Raw genomic sequence first — 26,535 nt, 5'->3', positions numbered from 1 at the left:
AAACCTTAAAGTACAAAATAAATATCAAATGTCAATAATACACTGATATTATCATTAACAAATTAGCAATTTGTTTTGTCTGTTTGTATTTAAAAATAATCTAATAAAAAATTCCTCAGGGTTAGAGAATGCTCAGAGGGTACATCAGATAATCTTTTCAGTTACTTTCTATCACTATATGTAAGGATACCAAAAGTTGTTAGGGCAGTATTACCATAATAAACTAACAGGCCTTAAAACGCAAAGCCTGAAACAAATCAACCTGGACTTGAAAAGTTTTTAGTAAAAACAAAAAATAACACCACCAAAATGGAGGAGGTTTTTAAAATTTGCTTTATTTTTTTCCTGGAGTTATGATTTTATTGGTATAGAGCAATGTCTAGTGAGAAAACTCCCTCTCTCTATCAATGTAAATCTGCAATTGTTCAATAAGTTGTAGTTTTAATGTAGTAGGCACTAATAGGATAAGTGACTTGCCCAGAGTCACATAGCTAATATGAATCAGAAGCAGGAGCTAAACAAATTCTTTATAATATTGTACAAATAATGTTTGTTGCATCAAAATAACAAGGATATTGATAATCTTGAAAAGGAGCTGATAGAAAATTTCAAACTGACAAAACAAAAAACAAGAAAACTGGCATGTCTGAAAGACTAAAGTTGCTATGGTTCCCAAACCTCTATACGGAGTAACAAGACTGACCCAAGTCAGCAAACTTCCTTTTAAGACCTTGTAATTGTGAATAAGATTTCTATTGGTTAACTGTCCAGTTCAAACTTCTGAGTAACAAGCAATGAAAGTCTAGAACGTTGAGAAATGAGAAAACTCATTCTGTGATTTTTTGTACAGAAGCAAATTAACAAGGATGAGTTTAATTTTTCATTATTTTAATTAATTTAATGCTGGCAGATGTACTTAAAGAATTGGAATTTATCAGTATCATCAATTAGGAAGCACTGATTCCAAGAAAGGCAATAGATAAACTGGAAAGTACCAACGGATTTTTATAAGCAATCTCTTTCTTTTCAACATTATCCAAATTCTGAGGAAAAGTCTCTACATTTCAAATACTCACATCTGATAAAACACCCACACCGCCTAATACAGAAGGCAAAAAGACAACTTGGTTCCATGCACCACTGGTTTACCCTTAAGCCCCTACATAATTTTTAAAAGCTTAACTATTAAATGACTGTGCATGTGAACTTCTCATTGTTATAAATAACAAAACAACCACTAAGTGTTTTACCAATTTTTCTCCCTTAAAAACTGTTAGCTAATTTTATTTCCCTCACTGACTGAAAATACTCCACTCAATAACAACACTCACTGGCCATCATCATGAGTCACAATTTACAAATAACTAGAATTAAAGTTATTCATTTGCCTTAGATTGGAAAATGTGTAAATCCCAAAGAGTTCTCTAAGTGTATATAAATGTGCACTCTGAAAACAAAATGCAATCTAGTTAGTTTAATTTACTCTAGTAAATTAGATATTTTATCTGCCATAACTATAATATAGCTTGCAATCCCCACAATAATGAATACTTCTTTTGTTTTTTCAAATTAAGAGCTAAACATCATGCTATGTGCATTTAAACCTTTGGAAAACATAACTGTTGATGAAACAGTTTACTGAAATAATCATTGTTGATTAGAATCTGTTAAACATTACCTCTTGGAAATATCTGCAGAGGCTCTATTAACTGTCCATTTACTTGCTGTTCCATTACTGTGGAATAATACTGCAAAGAGATTACAGAAAGAGATTACTCAGTAATGCATGAATACTGGAATGGACACTCATGGGTTGTTTAATTCATTGTAGTTTTTTAAAATTGCTAATATACATATCAGCCTTGAGAATACTTTCCCCCTATTTGAACATCAAAATGACTACATAATCCCCCAGATACAACTGATACTTCTAAAGTAAAAATGTTGATTAAAACTTTATATAATCTCTGAAAGTATTTTAAAATGTTACTTATTAAATAGAATACAAATGGATTTAAATGTTAAATTACTCTATTGCCTCTTCCCCACACCACCCCTACCCCAAACTGGCAAATAAAGATGTAAATGTTTTATATCTGACTTTGCTCCACATGCCAGCCAATAAGACACATATTCTTTACATAAATATATATGTATATACATATGTACATATATATATACATATATATGTATCCAGTGAAAACATAATCCAAAACTAAACTTTTATAAAGCCTATTACATTAATAAGTACTGGGAGGGTTCCAAAGAAGGTCGAATTAAAGTGATACAAAAGGACCACTGCCAAGCTGTAAGCACGCTCAAACCCAGCACAAAACAAAGAAGACTTAGCCTTACTGACATTTTGTTATGGACAACTTTCAATGCACAATTAAACTTATAACAAGGAAACTCAGGAAATGAAAACACTTTCAGGAGTCTTCACAGAGATGACATTTTACTAAAATAAATTAAATTGTGTGATTAAATAAATGTTAGTTTTTACTAGCTTATTCCTCTTCTCTCAGCAATTATGGGTACCAGCACGAATCATTAAAGTCCAAGTGAACTGGAGATGAAGATTGGAGACTTAGAGATGGCTTCTGTTCCTTCACTCCTGCTAACAGATGACCCAAAATGTTCTTTATAGAAAACTAAAGACAAAAACTGCTGATGAAGTAATTTGAGAGGGTACCTTCTAAGGGCACTCTCCTTGAACCAAACTCTAATACTTTGGCGTTAAGACACAAATGACTACCATTTAGTTGCAACATTTGGGGAATATCTCCTTTGTGAGCCTTTGCTGACTTCCCAAAAAGGTTCTCACTACATATGACTTTGCTGCACTTTTCTGCACAGTGTAATTCTTAAATAATAATTATTATGTACTGTGGAATTATTGAATCAAGTGAATTTTGTAGAGAAATACAGAAGATTATAAAATTCTACATTATCTCGGGAAATCACAAGTAATACACTAAAAGTCTCTTCACCCTTATAAAAAATAAAGTAAAGGTAGATTTTTGATAGCTAGGGGGCTACAAAAATGTGCACTGCTCTCCAGGGACCTTCAAACTGTAAAGGAAATCGGTTCTCCCATTCCAGGACACTAAAGACTTATATACATACAGAATAAATGTGTACTACATCCTCTCTGGAATATACACTAAGGCAAACGTTTTTCAGGAGACTATGTTCCTTAAAACCACAGAAATACAGCATTCGCCATTACTCAAACAGTGATGACAAGTAAATGAAATATCAATCATGTAGGCTGTCAACCTTTTGGGACAGCAATAACTGTTAACAAGTAGTCTGGAAAAATTGTCCGAAAATGACTTGTCCTCAGCACTTGAGTGTTTGAGGTTTCCATGGAAAATTAAGATGCCAGTGGCTATTTGGAACATTGCTCAGGTATTCTTTTTAATGGAAAATTTGCCAGTTATTGATCCACAGCATGTACCCCTTGCTTCTGGAAGGCTGCAAGCAACTTTCCAATCAGTGGCTGTCAAAAAAATTACTGCCTTTTTATACTGATACAAGACAACAGCAGCAGTGCTGCTCTCCCATACTTAATGCTTTTCTTTAATTAACTGCTATGTACAATAAATAATTTCAGTTACCAATTCAACATATTCCTAGAAACCAAAGCAAACAAAATCTTCTTATGCCTTAATATAACAAATTAATTACAGAGGTGTCTGAAAATGGTGCTTGGGGTCAAGTTTGAAAACAAATACCCTCAAATGTAAAGGGTAAGAACAGGTGCAATGTATTTTTTTCCTACTATAAAACCTTGCATGCATGAAATTGGCCTGTTTCCTTATTTTATTTATTTACCTCACAAATAAATAAAAATTCTGTCTTTTCACTTTAGATCTTTGGTATATGATTGATAAAATATAGGCTACTGGTGTCACTGGAAAATTTCTGGAAATTCAAATCTCTTTTTATACAGGCACCTATTTTCACAATTAAGATTAATGAAGTTAAATGGGTAATTTATTAATTTTTCTAAAGGTAAATTTTTTTTTACTGAGCCCTTTCAAATGTGAAGTAGATTTTCTTCCACTAAAATCTTGTTTTCAATGTCTTTGTATTACTGGGTATTCCCAATTAAGACCAAAGGAGAGGTAAGTTTTACATACCTGAATAAATTAAACTAAATTATTAAGGTCTGTCATAAACAAGGTCCTCCCCAAACTAAATTCTTAGTGCTGGAGCAATACATCCTTAATCCCATTTCAAACCCCAGACTAGGATGACCATTATGAAGAAGGCTGAGCCAATTTCTGAATTGCCATAAACCTAAGCAGAGCTCCCAGGAGTTCAGTCACAACTGCTGCCTCTTCTATATCAAAAAGTACCAAAAAAATTGAAAAGGTTACCCTTACTTCTTTCTGGCATCAAGTCAACCTCTTCTTGCTTGTGTTCCCCTCCTCCTTCCAAAATTTTCATTTTCTCCTACCTTCCATTCTAAAGAAAGGGGTGGAAGGGAGAGGAGGGATAGCTCCTATTTCTTTTTAAACAGGATTAAATCCATCAATAATTCCAAATACTAAATTACTAGGCTTGAAAAGAATTTCAAACAAGGTAGCTCATCCTGCCAAGATACTAGCCAGAACAATCAAAGTAATATTAGCAAAGTGGCTAGCTAGATCTGCCATCTATATCTATAATTCTATATGAGTATCTATAATCTCATATCTCATAATCACTATATTTTAAATACAACTTATTTTATCTACCTGCCAAAATCTTTCCAGCATTTACTCATACAAAATTACCAGTGCAAAAATGCTTTATTAGATCAAAGTTAGTATTAATGGTTACCAAATTTGAGGCAATAATCAATAAGCTAACCAGGCAAAGATTAATCAGTTTTGTATTTGTTAATGGAGCCTCCTGAACCAGCTGCGGATTAATTTCAGCATCCCTCTGAGATGCTCTTAAAAATTCTTAAATAATTTTAATAAGGATGTGACACAAAGTTTAGCATAGTTATTCAAAATCTAATTAACTTGAGACTGAGGGCCACATTCAGCAAGGGGATAAGTACATGTTTTCTTTGGCTTTGTTTTGTTTTGAGAGTTATCTAACAGCTTTCCTTTTTATAATCAATCTAATTCAAATTCTAATAGCAAATTCAATCAATAATTACAATGGTTTCTTCTTCATGGAAAATTGCCATTTAAGAAGGGTCCTATAACACTAAAAGTACATTTTTTCTAATGAAGAAGAAACATAAAAGTTAAGTTACAAATTTTAAAAAAGAACCACAACACTAACCAGCCAAGAAAACACACAAAAAAGTTCAAAGAGAATGAAATTTGGTTTACTTTTTCCATACATAACATTCTTTCTACTACACTATAATAATAATGCTATCAAGGGATTGTCACCTCTGTTACCTCCACTCCTGCATAGCCAAATGAACTAGATCCCACCCCGCTCTAGAAGCTTTTTCCTCCTCAAACGTTTAATGACTAATCAGTTCAACATTCTATATATTTTCTCTAACTGTGTGGGTGGGAAAGATACCAATTTGCTATTTAGGTTGGTAGGAGATTCTTTCTTCCCAGTTGTGTTCCCAGAAATTATTATTGCTCAGTATATTTTCTAAGATCTGAGGGATCTTACAATCTTGCATTTTATCTTGATGAACTGCCAACACAAAAGCATGATGTTGAATATGATAAAAATAAAATAAGTTTCTCTTTTCCTAAAAGTTAACCAGAAGAAACTGGCAGATTACATTAAGTCAAAATAAAAAATACTTTCCACAAAGTAAGTATTCTGGAAGAAAAAATTCCATAGAAATACTTTTACTGAATCATGGTATGTCCACATTAAAGACTTCTAAATAAGCTTGTTGAAAGTTTTGCAAGAACAGAAGTAGAACTATGCTGATTGATCCAGTTCAACCAATAACACCCATCCTATAAGATGTTTCACTAAATGGGTGTTCTTGAGTAAATTTCTGAGAGCATATATATCTGCTAACTAAACAAACATTAATTTCATCTTCTGTTCTCCCTCTCACCAGTGACTTTTCAAGGCACCAATTTTCTCAGTACCTGTTTCTTATATTAAAAAAAGAATGATACTATTTCCCACCTCCCACGTAAAAATAGGTGACATTTCTTCTAAGGTTAGTACGTCAGAACACAACTACCATACTTGGAGAGATCTGTGATCTCATCAATATGGACATTCTTCAGTGATGCAGACCACCACCCATCTGTGCTTGTCCAACTTGTGTTTTTCTGTCCTTCCTTAAATTCACAAGGGATTAAGGTGCTACCCAACATGCTTAGGAGGAAAGAAAACTGGTGGATCTTCCTTGAGATCTTCCAACATTTCACGGAGATCCTTAGAGAATATGGGTTATCTACTGCTTTTTCCTCACTCACTCTTTCTCCATGACAGGTTCATTACTTTTTCTAGTCATACATTTGTGTGATGATATCCTTTACACCATGCCTGTACAAATCATCATCTGTAATGTGTTGTAGCCTGCTCATACCTACTATGTGTCTTTCCATGCAGGATAAGTTTGAATTACACAAGAAAATAAGTATTAATGGTTCACATTCAGGCCTCATTTGAGTTCAAAATCATATCACTCAGCATGGTCACTCACCTTATTGACTATTTGCCTCTAGATCAAAGGTTCTTAAACTCTTTTGTGTCCTGGACTCCTTGGGCAGGCAGTCTGATAAAGCCTATGGACCCCTTCTCAAGATAATGATTTTAAATGTAGTAAATAAAATAAGATTAAAAAGGAAACCAATTCTATTGATATGCAGTTATCAATTTTTTTTAAGTTCACAGATCCCAGGTTAAGAACTCCTGTTCCATGTGATCACTAAGATTCCTTTTAACTCTAGATTTCTATGACTATGGCTTTATGACTTCACAACTACATTTCTTATTTAGAATCTTTGGTAGTTTTTAGTCTGGAAAAGAATTCTAATTTTAGGGAAAAGGTTTTATTTCAGAGAGTTCCTGATGTAGCCCAGCCTCAAAATGACTGTACATTAAATAATCAATTCAAATCCATACAATTTCCTAATATTAGTGTATAAGAAGTCATTTTTAAAGAAAAATATGCAGTATAATTTTAATGGCAAAAGTTATAGCAACACCACCAGAGCAAATATACTACAGTTTGGGAGAATGCTTGGTATGAATGATTTAGTAAGATTTACACTCTAGAGTACTGCCCAGTTTGTTTTTATATTTTATAAGCTACTACAGAGAGTGTTAGTTCTAAGATATTTTCAGTAAAAGAAAGAAGAGAAGAAAAGTTTTAGGAAATATTAAGAAAAGCTAAAGGATGGTACAGGGGAAATTTATAATTCTATCTACTCCTGGAGTAAAGATAGATGAAGTATGTAATTTATGATCACAAGCCTTATGAGGAACAACTTAAGCTTTTAATTCCTTTTATGGTTTTATTCCATTAAATACTTATCTTTTGTAACCAGGCCCTGCATTTCCCACATATGCATTATATGGCTATTTTACTAGCCTTCCCCCACAAAGCACAACCTGTCCACACTTTTCCATTCTGTGAAATTCTCATCCACTTCCTCCCATAAATCCTCCATAGAATAAGTAAATCAAAGTGCTTTAGGCTCAATTGTTAGGCAATTTTTCCTACATTGAACCTGAATCTTAAAAAAGAAAAATATGCTCCATATAAATAAAAAAAAACTGTCCCACAATGAGAACCATCTAAGAGTGGAACAAGCTTCTTCAGGAGGTAATGGAATCCTCTGCACTTGAGGTTTTTAAATGAAGGCTAAATGACCATCTTGTTGAGGATGCAGAAAAAGGAATTATTGTTGGGTTTCAGGTTGGCTTACAGGGCTTCTGAGATCCTTCACAACTCTGAGAGTTTGTGATCCATGATTCTCAATTTTAATTCTTTAGAGACTGTGGGACTCCATGATCTGCAATTATGTATATATATGTATGTATGTATATATGTATGTATGTATGTGTGTATGTACATATATAACATCCCCAGAAGAATACCAGTGTTCTAAAAATTGGGCATTTGTTTCAGGGAGAACTTTAGGATCATCAAAAGAACAGCACTGTTTCCCTAAAGCAACTGGACCTGCTCGCTTCATACTGTTTCATTTTAAGCCTAGCTGCCCAGTGCAATGCTTAGCTAAGATATATGTACTAATGGAGGAGCTCTATGGTTTGATCATCCACTTGGACAACATCGTTTGGACAAAAAACATTCTTCAACTCTTTTTTTTTTCCTCTCTGGTCTTCGAAGATAAACTAGAAATACTGGAAGGAACCAGAAGAACTAAAAGAAACTAGAAGTTCCATAGAAACACTCTACCATCAATGCAGTAAGTCCTACACAAAGGCCAATGATACTAAAATGGTTAGAAGTTTTGCTTGATTGGTCCAGAGAAAATAGCACTTTTTTCAGGCAATCTTATTAACATAGTAATATATATAAATGTAACAAGCTAATTATAACAGAAGGAATATTATTTAATTTCTGGAAGAAAGCTGCTTTGTAGAGCCAATAAAGAATTATAAAAAGTATTGTTATTAGTCCCACATCTCTAACTTACTGACAAGAGAAAAATCAAGCTTATTTTATTAGTTTCCCTAACTTTACCATAAGTCACCTTCTTAAATCTGTCTTTAATCTGACCTAACAGACAACATAATTGGTATAATATTTCAAGTTATAAAGAAAAAAAATTTATTAACTCTCTCCCTCCAATGACAAAATTTTAAAATTCCTTCTTTGCTAATACAGCGTCTACCCCATTATATGTAGCTCAGTCAGTAATTACAGCAATAATCAATAAACTAACCAACTATTTGTAGTCCATAGTTAAATTATTAGATTTTCTTTTGAAGAAGCCAACAATTATAAGACTGAAAGATGCCTACAAACTCAATTACAATACCACTTTACTGTGTCATCAGTTATACCTCCTTTCAATTATCCCTTATATCTTTCAGTAACAGGATTTTCTTTGCTGAATTAAACTGCTATGAAGCACACAACTGCCCCCACAGATCAAAAAAAAAAGAAACAACACACACACATGAAACCAATCTGCCTCAATGGTAAATTCATGCTCACATTTACATACTTGTCCACAAAACTGCCCTAAAACTTCACCGTCTGGTCAGCAAGCTGGGGCTTTCTCCCCTGCTAAAATTCACATACCTTTTTTCCAAAAATGATTATGGAGCAATTGTCCACAATACAATCACTGATTAGTTGATTCAGTGATAAGAAAGGAAACCAGGGCAAAAAGTATTCTCATTAAAAGGTCAACAAGGAACAGCTTTGGGGTCTGTTTACAGACTTATAAAATAAACATATTTATTAATTATTTGGAAGCAAAAAATACAAAAAGTTGGCAAAGTTTAATGATGACATTATTAGCTTTAAATGGCAAAACTATAGTTAGCAAACTCCAGTTGGAGGATTAGGTAACACAACAGCAAATGGAATTCAAACTGGACAGGTTTAAATTAATACATATTGATAAGGAAGAGTTTTAAACTTGTCATATCTGCTGATAAACTCAAAATTCATAGGATTCACTCAGCCAAAGCCTATAGAATCATCATATTTAGCTTGGAGGAATGTCTACACTGACCTTTCACCTGGTTTCTGAAGTGTAGAAATTTTGCTTTACTTCTGAAGTCAGAGAAAAAAACTTCATTATTTAAAATAGTAGCTTCAGGGAAATTACCACTTAAATAAGTGGGAGAAAAAAGAAAAGAAAAAGGAATATCCAGCTATGTAGACAGCTGACCAAATGAAGCATTCCATTGCAAATAGGTTGCTTTATTTGACCAGTTCAAATATTACCTTGATGAAGATACTGCTCAGCAGCTATTTAAAACAAGAGTGTTTATGTATAAATGAGTAAAAAAATATCAGACAGTAAAATGCTTTATATTACAATGTATATTTACCCTTAATTTACACTACTTTTTCTATGACACTAATTTACTGAGTGCTAGCCCTTTTGCTGCAATTCCCATAATTTGCAATCATTTTTTCAACAATGTATCGTAAACATCCCAGTTATCTGCTGTGAAACTTGCCCTGAACAGCAGCATGGTATGCCCATACAAGCTACCAATGAATGCTTAGCACCTTCTTGAGTTCCCCCGAAGCAATTCCATAAAAGAGGTCTCTATAGCAAGGCTTGTGTTTAATGACTTTGGAGGTGATTCCTAGTAGAATAATAATAATTCTTTATATTTATACAGATGCCAAGTTAACACAGAGAAAGATACTATTTTTTTTTTTTTTTACGAAAAAAGACAATTTTGCTTGCCTGAGATGAGGATCGCCCATAATGACCAGGGTCTTGCAGCAGATTATTCTTCTCTCAAATGAGCCACATATAAAGTGCTTTGTAAAGTGTAAAAGGGTATGTGAGGCTGTTAGCTAATATTGTTTATAAATACCACTACTGTTATTGTTGCTGATAAAGGAAGACAAATTTCTAGTCAGTTTACTAATTTCCTCTATTTTCACTTTTCCACTTCTTGTAACAATCTCTATTATTTTCAGAGAAGCATAAGGGAGGGTCTTTATTATTAAAAGATTGTTACCAGAATAAACCACATAGAATTGGCATCTTCTACCTTTAAAACAAACAAACCATAATGGAATATATTGCCCACCATCTTATCCAGTGGCAATGAGTGGAGTGGAAGGATCAACGGATTTGGGTTTGGGTTGAGTCAAAATAACACAGTGGAAAATGTAGTGGGGCTCAGTTTACGGATTCCTGGGCTTAAATCTTGGCTTTCATGCTCACAATTCTGAATCTCCTGACCTCAGTTTCCTCATCTGTAAAATAAAAATGCACTATTCCATGCTCACAGAAGTGTTTTGGGAAGCTCTATGCAACCCTTAAGGAGCTATACAAAGGGAACATCTTTATTGTCATCATCATCATTACTATTAACAATAAAACTAACCAATCACTGAAGACTAAGTTTATTGAAGGTATTTAGTCTCAGAGAAACACTAAGTAATACTGTAAAGCCTCAAAGAATGGCAAGGGGGAATTCAGCTGTGAACTGTTTTTTCAACTTTTTCTCATACCAAGAGAATATGATGGAAATGGAAAAGCTGACAAAAGGTTATTGAACAGATTAAAGGAAATATCTTAATAAGGTCTTTTCCAAGCTCCAACATTTTTATTCTATATTTCTATTTTATATCCAGGGCAGCTAGATGGCACAGTGGATAGAGTGGACAGGCCTAGAGTTAGGAAAAGACTCATGTTCCTTAGTTCAAATCTAACCTCAGACACTTACTAGCTGTATGACCCTGGCAAATCACTTAAGCCTGTTTGCCCCAGTTTCCTCATCTGTAATGTAAGCTGGAGAAAGAAATGACAAACCACTCCATTATCTTTGTCAAGAAAACCCCAAATGGAGTGACAGGGTAAGATAGGACTGAAAAATGACTGATAAACAACCAAAACAATCAGTTTCATATACATACTTCATATGCATACAATACTTTATACATATATGCATGTAAAGATTCATGTATACATACATATCCTAGCATGTTAATACTATATTAAAGCTAATCAGATCTAAATCTTTAAAATTTCAAGGAAACCAAGGGTCAAAGAACACTAAAGAAATTAGTTTCACCTTCTCCTCAAACACTGCACTGGTCATAACAGGAAGCAGAATGTGGACAATACTTGGATTCCTCTAGCTAATTCTGTTGCTCCACTCCCACACACTTCCCCAAAACAAAACAAAACCAATAAATCCTTCATCTGACATGACACTGAAGATAAGAGAATGTGAAGCAATACACAAAACAGAAAGATATATAGTTAGGTGTCTCAACTCTTAATGGAAGGTTAACTAAAAGCAGAGGTTAACACTAAAATATCCTCTCTTCCCTAATCCTATACCAAAATAATGATCAACGTTTATAATAAACCAATAAAGGAGCCAAAGGTACACTTACGTAGGCCCCATGAAAATAAGGTCATTATTCTCCAAATGTTAAAAACAAAAAAGATGAAAGCAGAAGAGCTGTTGTGTTAAGGATTTCCAGAAGAAAAGGGAAAAACAAAACAAAACAAATTAAAAACTACATTAAAGAAATAATTAACTGTGCTCCTTAAATAATTAGCAATGATCAGGTATTTAGTTTTCAGAATATTTAGGTTCTATATAATTTTTTTCTAATAAAACATTTCAAATTCTAATTAAAAAATACTTTATGGAGGAATTAAAAAGATGCAATAGTGTCAGAGGAAAAGCCATGATCCCAATAGTGGAATATTCTAACAACAGTAACTTACAAGAAACTACGCTATAAAAACAGATTGTTGATTAACACAAACTCATAACAAAACATACATAGCTATCACAATAGTGCTGTAATAACACTTGCCTGCTGAATTCTTTCAAGACATTAAATATCTCCTTGGAGACAAAATTACTTTACATTTTCTTAAAAGACAATTTATTATAGCTTTGTTTTCTTCTCATTATCTCTTAAAAATATATCTAATGAAGAAAACAAAACAAATTCTAAATAACTTACATAAAATGATACTAATGTGTGATAACAGACTTTGGTTTAATATGTTGGTTATTATTTAACATTATACAACAACCCATTTTCACGACAAAACCCTTAGACAATATAATATTCAGTATGTCACATGGATCAAATAGCACTGTACACTATTATTATAGCACACATAAAATTAACAGCCCAAGGCTGCTAGCAATTTAAATAATTGATAAGTTTTCAATTAAAAAGGCAACATTTTCAGTTCCAATACAAAAATCTGTTTACATTACTGATAAAAACGTATGTTTGCGCTGGCCTGCAGCCAGAAAATGGTTTTATTTAAGCAAGTGTAGGATACTGTTCCAAGTTTCAACTCATTCACTATAAAGTCTCCAGAAAAGTAAAACATTTTCCTCTTCACTGTGAAGTCCTGGCTAAACCAATTCCTAATCTTTTGAGTCAGTAATAGTGACTCACATCTATGTAGCAACTTTCAGTTTATAAAGTCCTTCCTCACAACAAACTTGTGATTTGTGTCATACCAGTATTATTGTCCTCATTTTATAAATGGGGAAATGTAAGCTCAAGGAGGTTGATAGCCCATAGCTTCACATAATAGAAACGGGTCCTGAATAGGAGACCTTTTAAGTCCATGTCCTAAACACTATCCACTATATCACTTCACTATTGGCTTCAACTACAGCTTGACCAAAGAAAGGTATCTACTATTTGTAATGGGATGGAGTAGAAAGATTACTAGTCTTAGAAGTAGAAGACTGGAATTCTCATTTCAGCTCTAACATTGGCTCCAGGCCTGGCAATTTCTTTAACTTCTAATTTGGTAGACTGGGGATGATAACACTTGTACTGCATGCTTCCCAGGTTTTCTGTGTGGAAAGAATTTTTGTAATCCTTACAGCACGATTTAAACATAAGTGATTATTATTATGATTCTTTCATTGATCTTCTTTAAGGGTGGCTATGAAGGTCAAAGGATTTAAAAATAACTAGGGAGTTTTATGAGGGTTTTTAAAAATACAGTGGCTATAAATTTATTAAGAAAATATTCTGTATGAAAAACCAAATCTGAAAAGAATCGTAAAAAGTGTCAGTAACTTCTTTATCTTAGGATTCCAATTCCTGTCATGAAAGCATGCCAGAGTACATACATAGCATTAAAAAAATAAATCTCCTGTGCGACTCTGGGCAAGTCACTTAACCCCAACTGCCTTAAAAAAAAAAATCTCAGTGCCACTTATTGTATGGCTATTGAATAGCCAAGCCACTGTTTTCCTTAATCCATCACTATTTAGAGTTCAAAATGACTACAGCTAGAATCTTTCAACAGAAATCCAACCACCTGAACAAATGCAGGATGAAACCAAATGAAAAGGTGATTATACTCTCTAGGAAAGGAAATGACTTTTTGTTTTCTTACTTTTGTTCAAACATTCAAATTTTTCTTCAAATTAAAGAAATGGTACGTGAGTAGAGGGAAAAGAGTCAAGCTATGCTTTTCCATTTTCATTAAGAATCACGAAAAGAAAAAATTTCTCTTTCCTTGTCCTAAAATGGAGTATTCTCTTTAGGAAAGGTAAGAACCAGTTCTAGAGTTCAGGTACCTTCAGGAATACAAATAATTGCATGGATCTAAGGTTATTCTAGAACAAGGAAACAATTAGAACCTGAAGTCAAGAAGCTGAAGAAACGTTAATGGGGATAACAAAACGGACATGATAGGGACGTCTCAGCCTGCTCATTAGACAAACACAGATAGTTTATAGGTAAATACTAATGTTGACAAATTATCAGTATGATAATATAAATCAATATCCATTATGTAAATAAGCAAATCTTTCCAGTTTTGCATTATGAAAACATGTCTGTGTGGCTCTACCAGAGATAATAAACAACAGAGTATGAGAAAATCACAATTTTCTCTTACGTGCTGCTTTGTACTTTATTCTTTTAAAAGCTGTTAAACTTTTGGAACTGTTAACCCAGTGTATTAAAATCAGAGCTAGAACCTTCAGTAGACAGTCCTGCTCTCTGCCTTTCAAGAAACTGAAGAACCCAGTCTTGAATTCTCAATACACAAAGACTCCCACTGCAGCTAATGCGAAGTCAATGCAAAATTGACTTTTCCAATGCTCTGTTAATCATGTCATCTCTCTTGTTCTCATCTTCCCTACTCTAAAATAAACATTTCAGAGGAACCTTTCCTCGTATTTTATAGCTTGTATGCAAAGCAATCTGGTGTTTTTGGTTAACCTTCCACCAAAATAATACCACCTGGCTGTCAGCAGGATTACCATTCCTCACACTGGTACAACGATTTTAATTTTTCACAGCGCATCCACATGTATTAGTGTCATGAAAAGAACACAGACTAGGACTCAGGACACTTGAGTTCTAATTCCATCTCCTCTACTAAATGTTCACACTTTGTAATTATTTGGCCATTTGTTTCCTTAACTGTAAAATGAGGGGTGTGATAAGATGATTTCTAAGGTCCCTTAAGCTCTAAAACTCTATGATTCATCTTATCCTTAAAACAATCCTACAAGGTAGGTAATATAAAATCATTATTCTCAACTGACAAATGAGGAAACTGAGACACAAAGATTAAGGAATTGCCTAAGATAAAACTGAGCCATAAATACAACTCAAGTCTTATAATTGTCATTTCTGTATCCTTTCTACTAGACCACACTATGCAAACTCTGATGGTTATCTCAAATCAGGGCTCAGGCACTGCTCCAAAAAAATTTGAATTTTTCAAGTTTAAGTCCTAGATCTTTAATAATATATCCATCCATCTTATTTATCCACTTCAGTCAAATACAAATGGTAATGCAAATTTTCGGTGACATTCAAAACAAAAAGTATATGTCATTTCTAGATATAGTCAATCACATTTATTCAATAAGTAACCTTAGATTCTCTCTTTCTTTCTCTCTGGCATGTGAGGCATAAAAATAACAGACAGTACATCTTTAAATCATGTATCTATATTAAGCCTGCAGCTACAATATGACTGTAGTCTGCTGGAAGGGTAAAAGAGATCCCCAGTTAAAAGTAGATTTTGAAAAATTTTTTAGAGCCCAGGGGTTCATTTTTAATGAGCCGTTACTTTAAGTACTGCATAAAAAATACAGGAAATTGATAGTCCAGTTAGTCTGCACTATACCTAATGCAAAAGTCATTAAGATGCATTATTCTTAATGTTCATGATATGATCAGTAAATGTACAACTCTTTTGAAAAGTGTTATGCATGCCCTTAACTCTCATGTAAAAATTTTAAACCTTACATATTACATAGGGAAATATGATAAATGCCATACTTTATCTAGATTTAATATCTTAGTAGGCCAGAAGAACAATGATCTCAATTACATTAACATTTTAAAAAATATTGCTTATGCATAATATACCTACATATGACAGCATGGCCTTCATTTCTTCATCACTTCTTACAGTAATTCGATCACCATCCTCATCTTCATCTGATTAAAAAAAGCAACATAATGATAAAATTTCAAGTGTCATTTCTGGTAGGGAAAAACAAGTATATCTATTAATACCATGTGAGAATTTGTTGTAACTATTCTCTTCTAAACCGATATCAAATAAAACCTCAACACTGTTTTTTTGGTTCAAGGTGGAAAAAGGACCTCTGCAGAAAATTAAGGTTCTATAATAGGGTCATCTGAACAATAGATAAGGGGATACCAGATATGTTGGACTCATCCATATAAATGATTGTACAATGATATATGGAATATTATATTACACTGCTTACAACAGTCTTCTATAATTAAGTCCATCCAGAATCAGTTCATAAGTGAGACACAAAAAAAGCAGCCTTTTAAGTTTTAAAGTTTCACCTGGTCTTGTACCAAACATGGCAGAGATTATTTTTAGTCACCTATTTTCTTTGTCAAATTTGGCTCTAGATGACTTTTGGCCATTTCCAGAATAAAAATACACACTCTAGATAGACAGATAGATGCAGATATATGTACATAAATATATTTCATTAAATATTTCCCAATTACATTTTAAAAAAATTTAACATTCACTTTTTAAAATTTTGAGTTCCAAATTTTCTCCCTCCCAACCCTCCCCTACTTCTTGAGAAGGCAAATAAGATGATAGCAATTACACATATGAAGTCATGCAAAACATATAGACACATACAAAAAAAAAAGAAAGTGAAAAAAGTATGCTTCAATTTGTATTCAGAGTTCATCATTCTTTTGAAGGAGGTAAATAGCATTTTTCATCATGGTTCCTTTGGAACTGTCTTGGACCATTGTCTCTATGAGAGTAGCTAAGTCTTTCACAGTTGATTATCATTACAATATTGGTGTTACTACGGACAATGTTTTCTTGGTTCTGCTCACTTCCATTTGCATCAGTTAATATAAGCCTTCCTAAGTTCTTCTGAAACCATCATCATCAGCATAATAGTATTCCATCACAATCATATATCACAATTTGTGTAGACATCCTCCAATTGATAGGCATCCCCTCAATTTCCAATTCTTTGCCACTACAAAAAGAGCTACTATAAATATTTTCATGGAAATAGTTCCTTTCCCCTTTTCTTTGATCTCCTTGGGATATAGACCAAGTAGTGGTATTGCTGGATTAAAGAATATGCACAGGTTTATAGCCTGTTGGATACAGTTGGAAAATGTTCTCCAGAATAGTTGGACCAGTTCACAAGTCCACCAACAGTCCACTGATGTCCCATTTTTCCACCTCCTCTTCAGCATTTGTCATTTTCCTTTTCTGTCATGTCAGTCAATCTGATAGATGTGAGGTGGTATCTTGGAGTCGTTGTAATTTGCATTTCTTTAATCAATAGCGATTTTGAGCTTTTTTCATGTGACTATTGATAGATTTGATTTCTTCTTCAGAAAACTACCTGTCCATAACCTTTGACCATTTACCAATTGGGGAACAGCTCTTATTTTTATAAATTTGGCTCAGCTTCCCATAGATTTGAGAAATAAGTCCTTTATCAGAAAAAAAGTGTAAAAAATTTTTCCCAGTTCAAAATACTCTTAAATAATTACCATCTCCCATCATCCAGGATACTCAAAACAACTTACTACAGGCTCTGAAGACAATTCCAAATAAATTCCAAAACATTTTGTGCAATGACAGTATAGTCTCATAAAGAGATTATTTTAGTTTTTTTCCAATTACATGTAAAGACAATTTTAACATTCATTTTTTAAAATTTTTTGAGTTCCAAAATTTTCTCCCTTTCCCCTCCTTAAAACAGCAAGTAATTTGATATAGGCTATATATGTGCAATCATATAAATCATATTTCCATATTAATCATGTTGTATAAGATGAAACAGACCAAAAGGAAAAAAAAAACATGAAAAAAATAAAGAAACTGAAAAGACTATGCTTCAATCTGCATTTAAACTCCTTCAGTTATTTCTCTGGGTGTGGATAGCATTTTCCATCATGAGTCCCTTGGAATTGTCTTGGATCACTGTATTGCTAAGAAGAGCTAAGTCATTCATAGTTGATCATCACACAATGTTGCTGTTACTGTGTACAATGTTCTCCTAGTTCTGCTCACTTCAGTTTGCTTCAGTTCATGTAAGTCTTTCAAGGTTTTTCCGAAAGCACCCTGCTCATCATTTCTTACAGTACAAAATATTTCATTACATTTATATACCACAACTTGTTCAGCCACTCCCCAATGGATGGGCATCCCCTCAATGTCTAATTCTTTGCCACCACAAAAAGAACAGCTATAAATATTTTTGTACACGTAGGTCCACAAAGAGCCTACTTTGAACACAGCACTACTAATTAAGATGTATAAACTCTAATATGCTCATTAACTTTCTTTAACAAAAGAAATGAAAAAGACCAAAAATTTGTGAACTACAGAGAAATATCACATATACACATCATAAATGTTCTAGACAAGAATATATTTGGAGGATACCACATTTGTAAAGCACTGACAAAAAAGCAAAACTATCTTAATAGACAGTAAATAACTAGTTACTGATGCAATAGTGAAATAAAAATCAGCTGCCAAAATCAAACCATGGCCTATTTAGAGCAACGGTCAAAATCAATATTAAATTAGAAGGAAAGATAAGAAGACAGTTGCAACAACTTCGAACTCATCTACACAAATGAGCTGTCCGTGTTGAAAAATGAGGAAAAATGACAAAAGCAAAAAAAAAAAAAACTGGTAACCTTTATCATCATCATTCCCAGAAAAAGTTTAATCACTGCAAGAAGACCAAAAGAGTTCAGAAACTGCCCTAGTGAGGAAACACCTTATTTCCTTGCCAAGTAGAAATAGAATAATGCCTCGGCTATAATAGTTAGGAAATACGACACCAGATTCAAGCACAGAAGGCTGGTCTGAAACTGTTAATTGACACATGCCAGTTCTCCAGAGCCTCTGTCATACATTATCTTAAGGCAAAGAGTTGGACAGATTCAGAGAAAACAGAAGCACTCCTTACATGGTGACATCCAAAATCAATGAGACAGAATAACTTTTCAAAAACTGAAAAGTTACTATCATAAGTCTGTAAAGAATTATGCTTCTATTGTTAAAATCTCAAATGATTTTACTTATGGATGTAAAATTGAAGAAAACCAAAAACACAAGAGCATGAAAGGTCAACATACTAAGAACACTTTGAAGTCATCTGGAGATTTTTGGACAGATAAATGTGAACAGGCTTTTAACAATTTGATCAAATGCTTTACACATGCACCACAATTAGCCAAATCCTGATAATCTGATTTTTCTGCACACGGATCCTAGCTTAGAAAACTTAGTAAACAGTCTTATACCAAAAGGACGATGGTCAACAGAAAACTACTGCTTTTGTCAAAAAATGATTGACAGTGAGACTTGCTATTCCATACAGAAACTAGAGTTCGCAGCTTTGAAGTGGGCTATCACCAAGAAATTCAAATATTACCTATATGGAACTAAATTTCAAGTGTGGACTGAAAACACTCCATAGACATATTTTGGCTGGTACCAAATTAGATGCTGTTTGCTAGAGGTAGCATTAGCAAATTATGAATTCGCTACTTTATGAATTGACGCTACTGGCCAAGACAGACTGATGTGGATGCTGAAGCTCTATCTCAAAGGCAGTGACACCAAAACTATAGTAATACCTAAAGAAAAAATGCAAACTATTTGCGATGCCCACTGAGTAGAGTCAAAAACAAACTGAAGTGTAGCTGAGAGTTTAGGATTTCCACCAAACGGCATGCCACTCATGTATGTAAACTCTTTCATTAGGGGAAGAAGGGAAGGGAATAAACATTTATATAGTGCCCACTATATGCCAGGCACTGTACTAACACTTTATAAATATTTCATTTTATCTTCACAACAACACTGTGAGGTAGGTGCTATTATTATTCCCATTTTACAGATGAAGAAATTCAGGCAGACAGAGGTTAAGTGATTTTCCCAAGGTCAGACACTGCCAAGTGTCTGAAGCCAAATTTGGGCTCAGGTCTTCCTGACTTCAGGCCCAACACTCTATCCACTGAGCCATCTAGCTATCCTAGGTGTCATTAAACCAACCCTTTCTGCCTTCTTCAGTTTGTAGAGGATTGGTGGAAATAATAAATGGCTGATAAAGGACTATAAGAAGTAATGCAAGATGAGAAGACAGATAGTGATTCTAAAAGCCTTAAATTCCAGTTCTCAAAAAGCATTCTACTACTGAGACTATGACAGAAGATAGAGTAGTGTATCAGATTATTACTGTTTTCATGCATGATATCAAGAAGCAGTCAATGCTACCCAAAGCAAATCATGCAATATGCCCCTGAAAACTCTACATAATGACTTCAGATATATCAAATTTTATTAACCCAAAATGTCACTAAGAATTGTGAAATTTTACGCTTACTGTTTGTGAAGAAAAGTACTATCAACTTGTGCAATATACATGAGGAGTAGAAGTACTATCTGGAACTTCTCTGCAGTGAATTTTTTATGCTAGGAGACAGAACATAAGTCATATTTTAGTAGTGACCTCTTTGCCAGATATGCACACACACATACAATCAGAAATCATAAAGCTTCCACAGTTGTTGAAAGTATTGCGGAAGAAATATTTTTCAATATTTGGCTTTCTTGTCACTTTCTAGTTCAATCAAGGTAGAGATTTTGAAAACAAGTCACTTTAAAAACTTATCTTTGGCAGATAATAAAAAATTTAGAATTACATCTTACCACTTTCAAGGAGAACCACAACTAATTGAATATATGGAGTCGGGGCAGGGAGAATGAAGAGTCAAGGATGACATCTAGGTTGTGGGTCTGAATGACTGGAAGATGGTGAGACCCTTGAAAATGAGAAAGAAGTTAGGAAAATGAAAGTGTTTGGGGAGAAATAAAATGAGTTTTGTTTTGGACATACTGAGTTTAAGATGTCTATGATTCATCCAGTTCTAAATGTCCAACAGAGAGGTGAACATGTGAGACTGGAGGTCAGGAAAGGTTAGTAATGGTCAAATAGATCTAACAATCATTTGCATAGAAATGATCACTGAATACATTGGAGCCAATGAGATCAGTGAGCACAACAGTATAGAGGAAGAAGACAAGAGGGCCCAGGACAGACCTTAAGGAACACGTCTGATTAGCAGACATAAATTGGATGAAGATCAGGCAAAGGATCCTGCGGAGTGGTCAGACATGTAGGAGAACCAGGAGAAAACAGTGTCATCAAAACCTAGAGATGAGAAAGTATCAAGGAAAAGAGAATGACTGACAGTATCAAAAGCTGCAGAAAGGTAAAGAAGATTGAAGACTGAGAAAAGGCCTTTAGATTTAGCAATGAAGAAATCAATGCTAACTTTGAAGGGAAAGATTTCAATTGAACGATGAGATCAGAAGACAGACCACAAGTATTTTTACACCATACTTAAGTATGACCATGAACTTTGCCTACCTATTAATATATGCTCTGGAGTCTTGAAGGATGAAAAAGATCTAGTTACTCCTAACAAACATATTTCATTTTTGAGAGAGAAGTTGAAGTTATCTTACTAACCAGCCATGACCTCAGCTCAGAAGGATTTTGACAGAAATAAACAAAGTTACAACGTCTGATCAAGCACTACAGCCAGCTAACATAGTTTTGTTGAAAACCTTCAAGGAATTCACAAATTAGTGGAAAGATGAAAATCTATTCTTTTTCATATAACTGACAGAAGAGGAAATTTTCTAGGATACAGAATAATACCTGAAGCAGTACGGGTTCTATAAAATAATTCATGAAAAAAATATACTGTCCACAAGAGAATTAGTTTTGGACACCTTAAGAAACAAGAAAAAAGGCCTCTAAGAAGAAATTTCCAACAATTATTATCTTGACTGAGTTAGACAAAGGCCCAGAAAGTGATGCTTCCAGTGAGGAAGACTGTTCATACAGAAACCCTAGGTTAGAACTGAAGGGGACCCCAGTTCAGACAAGAAAGGACAGCTGAACTGAGAAATAATATCTTTCTCATTTTACAAACCTCTAGAGGAAAAAAGATGACCTATGTGGCTTAGTGATAAGGATAATCCAAACCATTAACAAGTATATATACAGAAAGATTAGTAGGTCACAAAAGAATGAGAACAATTTGACCACTGACAAGGTTAACATGATTTTGCAGGAGAAACAGGAATATCAGTTCTTCATGTAGCCAGATACAATTTCTGTTCATGAATTATATCACATGTTACTTTACCATTTTGATGAGTATAAATACAGTATTATATATGTATTAATATTCTATTTACATGTTATAATTGTTACTATTACAAGTGCTGTATTATTTTTATTCTACTGAATTACTGTTATTCGTAGTGTTGTGTTTTTACATTACTTGAAGCAGTTATCAAGAGATACGTTTCAATATGATAAAATTATTGCATATAATATCAATGTGGATTTGATGTACCCACATATGATTTTTTTCAGGAGACTGAAAAAAATTTTTGGCTACAGGGAGAAATGTAATAGCAGCTTCAATAGCCTTTTCTTCAGAGACTACAGATATTATTAATGAATCTTTAAGAGGCTATGGAATCTTAAACAACGAGTTTAATTGCAATTCTTTGAGAAGTGCAAGTTTTAACTTTGATCTATAAGGAGATGATGTTTTAAATTTGAGGAGCACAGGGTGTGGTGTCATTAAGACCTGAATTTCAATGTGACCTTAGACACATTAACTCTGGGACCCTGGACAAATCACTCATCTTCTTATTTGCCTCAATTTTTTTTTTAAATATAAATTGTGGGTAATAAGAGCATCTACTTCAAAGGGTTGTGAGGATCAAATAAGATAGTATTTGTGAAGGTAAGCACAGTGCTTGGCACATAGTAGGTGTTATATACAAATGCTTATTCCCTTCCTTCTCTTTTCCCTCTTTAAATGTTTTCCTTCCCTTAAATTCCCTTCCTCTCCCCCCTCAACTGTCACCTATGTCACCTATAAAGAAACTGTATTCAACAGTTACTCAGACAGACTATGAACAATGATGGTTTGGGGGAAAATGTGAGAAGACAGAAAGAAAGAGAATGATGAAAGAACTTATTCTTTAAGAGAACTAAGTTTAACTCTTATATGGGGAAGAAACAAAGAGCATTCTTGAGAGGTTTTGGCTGCAATACTGAGAGCTGATAGTAGGACTCTGTTTAGGAAATGAGAAGTCAATAGTAAAAGTGATGTTTACAGGTGACTCTGTGATCTTTCTCATAACTGAAATGTCTTTGTTTTGTTATTTGTTACGCTGTTAATACATTATGTAATCACTGATTTTGATGTTTATTTAAGCCTAGAAGATTAAGGAAATAGATATAAGAAAAAGATATAGGGAAATATGAGCAACTGTTTATAGCAAAAGAGATTCCTCAATTTAATAATAATATTTAAGAACTGGGGTGGGATTGAGCTAATAGATTAATTAATGTTAAAGAGGTTGAACTTTTTGTCATTAATAAAGAAATATTCTAACATACCTTTAGACTGCCTTAGAATTAGCAATAATGGAAATAAATACAAGTCTGGTAGGAAGTGAAGGTGTAGTTACCCCATATGGGCTACATCTGAAGGTGACTGACCCCAAAAACTCTTTTTCAAAGATAAACCATTTGTAAAAACACTACTGAGGAACACAGGATTAAAAATCATAGTATCATAGCTTTACAGCTAGAAAGGAACTTGAAGAGCAACTCTTCCATTTCACATTTCATTTCACAGATGAGGAACAAAAGTCCTAAGAGGTTAAGTAATTTTGCCCAAGATCACAAAAGCAAATTCTGTAAACAGCAGAATCAAAAGTCAGACTCTAAGCTCTTTCCACTATTTAACAAAACATTCAAAAGCAATGGAGGCTAAAAACAAATAATCAGAGATCAAACTGAGTCACATCATCCCAAGACCATGAGGTTGGCAGTAGAAAAACAGAAAATAGAACTGGTTTGTAAACATTTCTGTAATACTCCATTTTAATAATCAATGACACTGTAACCACCAATGTGGACATTAGTACATCAGTCTTTTATTTTAAAAAAATTGTGAGAATGATGTATACGGGTATGCAAGTTATTATTGATGAAAAGAAGAAAAAAATGCGGATCCTTTCACAAATACTTTTCTACAGCAGACCACATCTTTACACTCTCAAAATTGATTAAACGGCATAAGGAATACAAAATCTTATTGTGTTATTTTTGTTGATTTTAACCAAAAAAAACCAGTTGATTCAGTAGCACTATGTATAAATTAAGATCATGCAAGATTCTTTAATAAATGTAACCAGAGAGATAATTTTATTCAATGACCATATGATTATTACTATCAAAAAGGCATGAAGCAATGAAATGTATATTCATCAAAAGTGACTGCCACTCTAAGAAGTGGAAATTGGAGGAATGTCCATCAATTGGGGAATGGCTAAACAAGTTGTGGTATGATTGTAATGGAGTATTATTGTGCTATTAAAAAAAAAAAAAAGACTTACAGGAACTGATGCAGAGTTAAGTGAAGAGAACCAGGAGAACATTACATACAATAACAGCAATATTGTATGACGAACAACTGTGAATGTCTTAGCAGCTATTCTCAGCAACTGATCACTGATTTTGATGATTCAAGATAATCCCAAAGGACTCTAGATGAAAAATATCTGCCTTCAGAGAAAGAACTGATAGAGTTTGAATACAGAACAAAGCATATTATTTTTCACTTTTTTTTTTGTTTGAGTTTTCTTCTACAAAATTACTAATATGGAACATGATTGCACATGTAGAACCTCTATCAGATGGCTTACCACCTCAGGGAGGAGGGAGAGGAAGAAAGGGAGGAATAAAAAACAAATGTTAAAAACTGTTTTTACATGTAATTGCCGGGGGGGGGGGGCAGGAGATGAAATTTTTTTAAGGTGACAGCCACTGTCATCACTGATGTTCTCACAGAGTCCAAGAGGGGAGATGAATCCTTAGAGCCTTCAGATGCACCTATTTGTGGATGATATTGTACTGACGTACTGACTTCATCAAACCCTGGAATATTAGAGAACCTTCTGAATATACATGATTACTCAAAAGAAATTGGCCTAATAAGCCATATAAGAAAAATAAAATGGAAAAAAATGTCTACTATTCAGACTATGACATGCAGTTGTTAGTTCAGTTAGCTAGTCTATTAAGTTAGGACATATATCTGGGACAGGCACAACAGATAAAATGAGTTAGACATAGAATTTAATTGGAGTAGCTGTGGGAAATTTTGTAATATGGACTCCAAAAAAAATTGTGATTTTAAGAGAAACACTTAAAAGAAACAGGGTCAAAAACATAGTTTCCCTTGGTCAAACCACATTTTGAGTATTGGTGTCCAATTCTAGGTGCTACTCTTTAGGAAGGAAATTAGTGCGAAATGGAATAGAGGACAGTGACCAAGACTGTGAAGGGCTTCAAGACCATGCCACATGAGGACTGAACTAGGGATAGACAGCTTGGAGAAAAAAGGACCCAGTGGTGACAAATATTGAAAGGGCTCACATATAAAGGGGAGCAGGTTTGTTATGCTTGTATAAGAGAAGAACTTGGAACAAAAAGTAGAACTGTAGAGTCAAATTTAGGATCAATGAAAATTCTCTAGCAATAAGAGTTTTCTAAAGGGAAAGGGTGAATACAGAATACAAAATCTCATTGTGTTATTTTTGTTGATTTTAACAAAAAACACATTTGATTCAGTAGCACAATGTGTAAGTTAAAATCATGTAAGATTCTTTAATAAATTTAACTAGAGAGACAACTTTACTGAATGACTACCTGATTATTACCATTAAGTAAGACATAAAGGTCTCACTAGGTCTCTATCCCCTCCCCCTTTGGGAAACTAGATTTCCCTCTCTTACCCAAGCTGGAAATACAATAGCTCTCCCCTTTTCTACCCCTTCTTGTCCTTATGCCATTTGAGCACCTCTTGCTTCTGAGGTCACCATGTTGGTGCTAGATTTAATGCAGATCCCTGACTGGCTCAGCAAGAAGCAGCAGCTCAGAACTCTGAGGCTCAAGCAATTAACCAGCCCCAGCTCCTCTGGAAGCAGAAATCACAACAGGAATCACCATGCCCAGCTCTAGAAGTCTTTTAAGCAAAGGCTGAATGACTACTTGTTTTTGAGAATATTACAAATGGGATTCCTATATATGTTGAACTAGATGTTCTTGAGGTTCCCTCCAACTCTATTCTTTTGATACTTTTTTGCTGTTTTCTATTCATAATTAAACTTAAAAGTTGAGGCAGCATGGTGTTGTGGATAGAGAGCTTGCCTCAAAGCCAGGAAAAACTGGGTTTAACCCACCTTCAATATATTCTGTGTGATACAGGGCAAGCAACAACTCCGAGGTACTCTGTACCAACAACTG

At 33.9% G+C, this 26,535-nt stretch overlaps 1 protein-coding gene across 3 annotated transcripts in view; it reads right to left on the bottom strand.

The window, feature by feature from the left end:
* MAP2K5 (mitogen-activated protein kinase kinase 5) overlaps positions 1 to 26,535 on the bottom strand; it is a 283,567-nt gene that overhangs the window by 234,459 nt on the left and 22,573 nt on the right. For all 3 annotated transcript variants that reach the window (XM_027852077.1, XM_027852078.1, XM_027852076.1), the window contains exons 3-4: positions 16,011 to 16,078; positions 1,679 to 1,748 (exon numbers count right to left, since the gene is read on the bottom strand). In XM_027852077.1, the coding sequence (XP_027707878.1) occupies positions 1,679 to 1,748; positions 16,011 to 16,078 (138 nt within the window). The remainder of the gene's footprint in view (positions 1 to 1,678; positions 1,749 to 16,010; positions 16,079 to 26,535) is intronic.

Source organism: Vombatus ursinus, unplaced genomic scaffold, assembly GCF_900497805.2.
Source record: "Vombatus ursinus unplaced genomic scaffold, bare-nosed wombat genome assembly UNPS02009205.1, whole genome shotgun sequence".
NCBI lineage: Eukaryota > Metazoa > Chordata > Mammalia > Diprotodontia > Vombatidae > Vombatus > Vombatus ursinus.
Note: the sequence above shows the minus strand (reverse complement) of the source record. Positions and strands in the feature narration are given on the sequence as shown.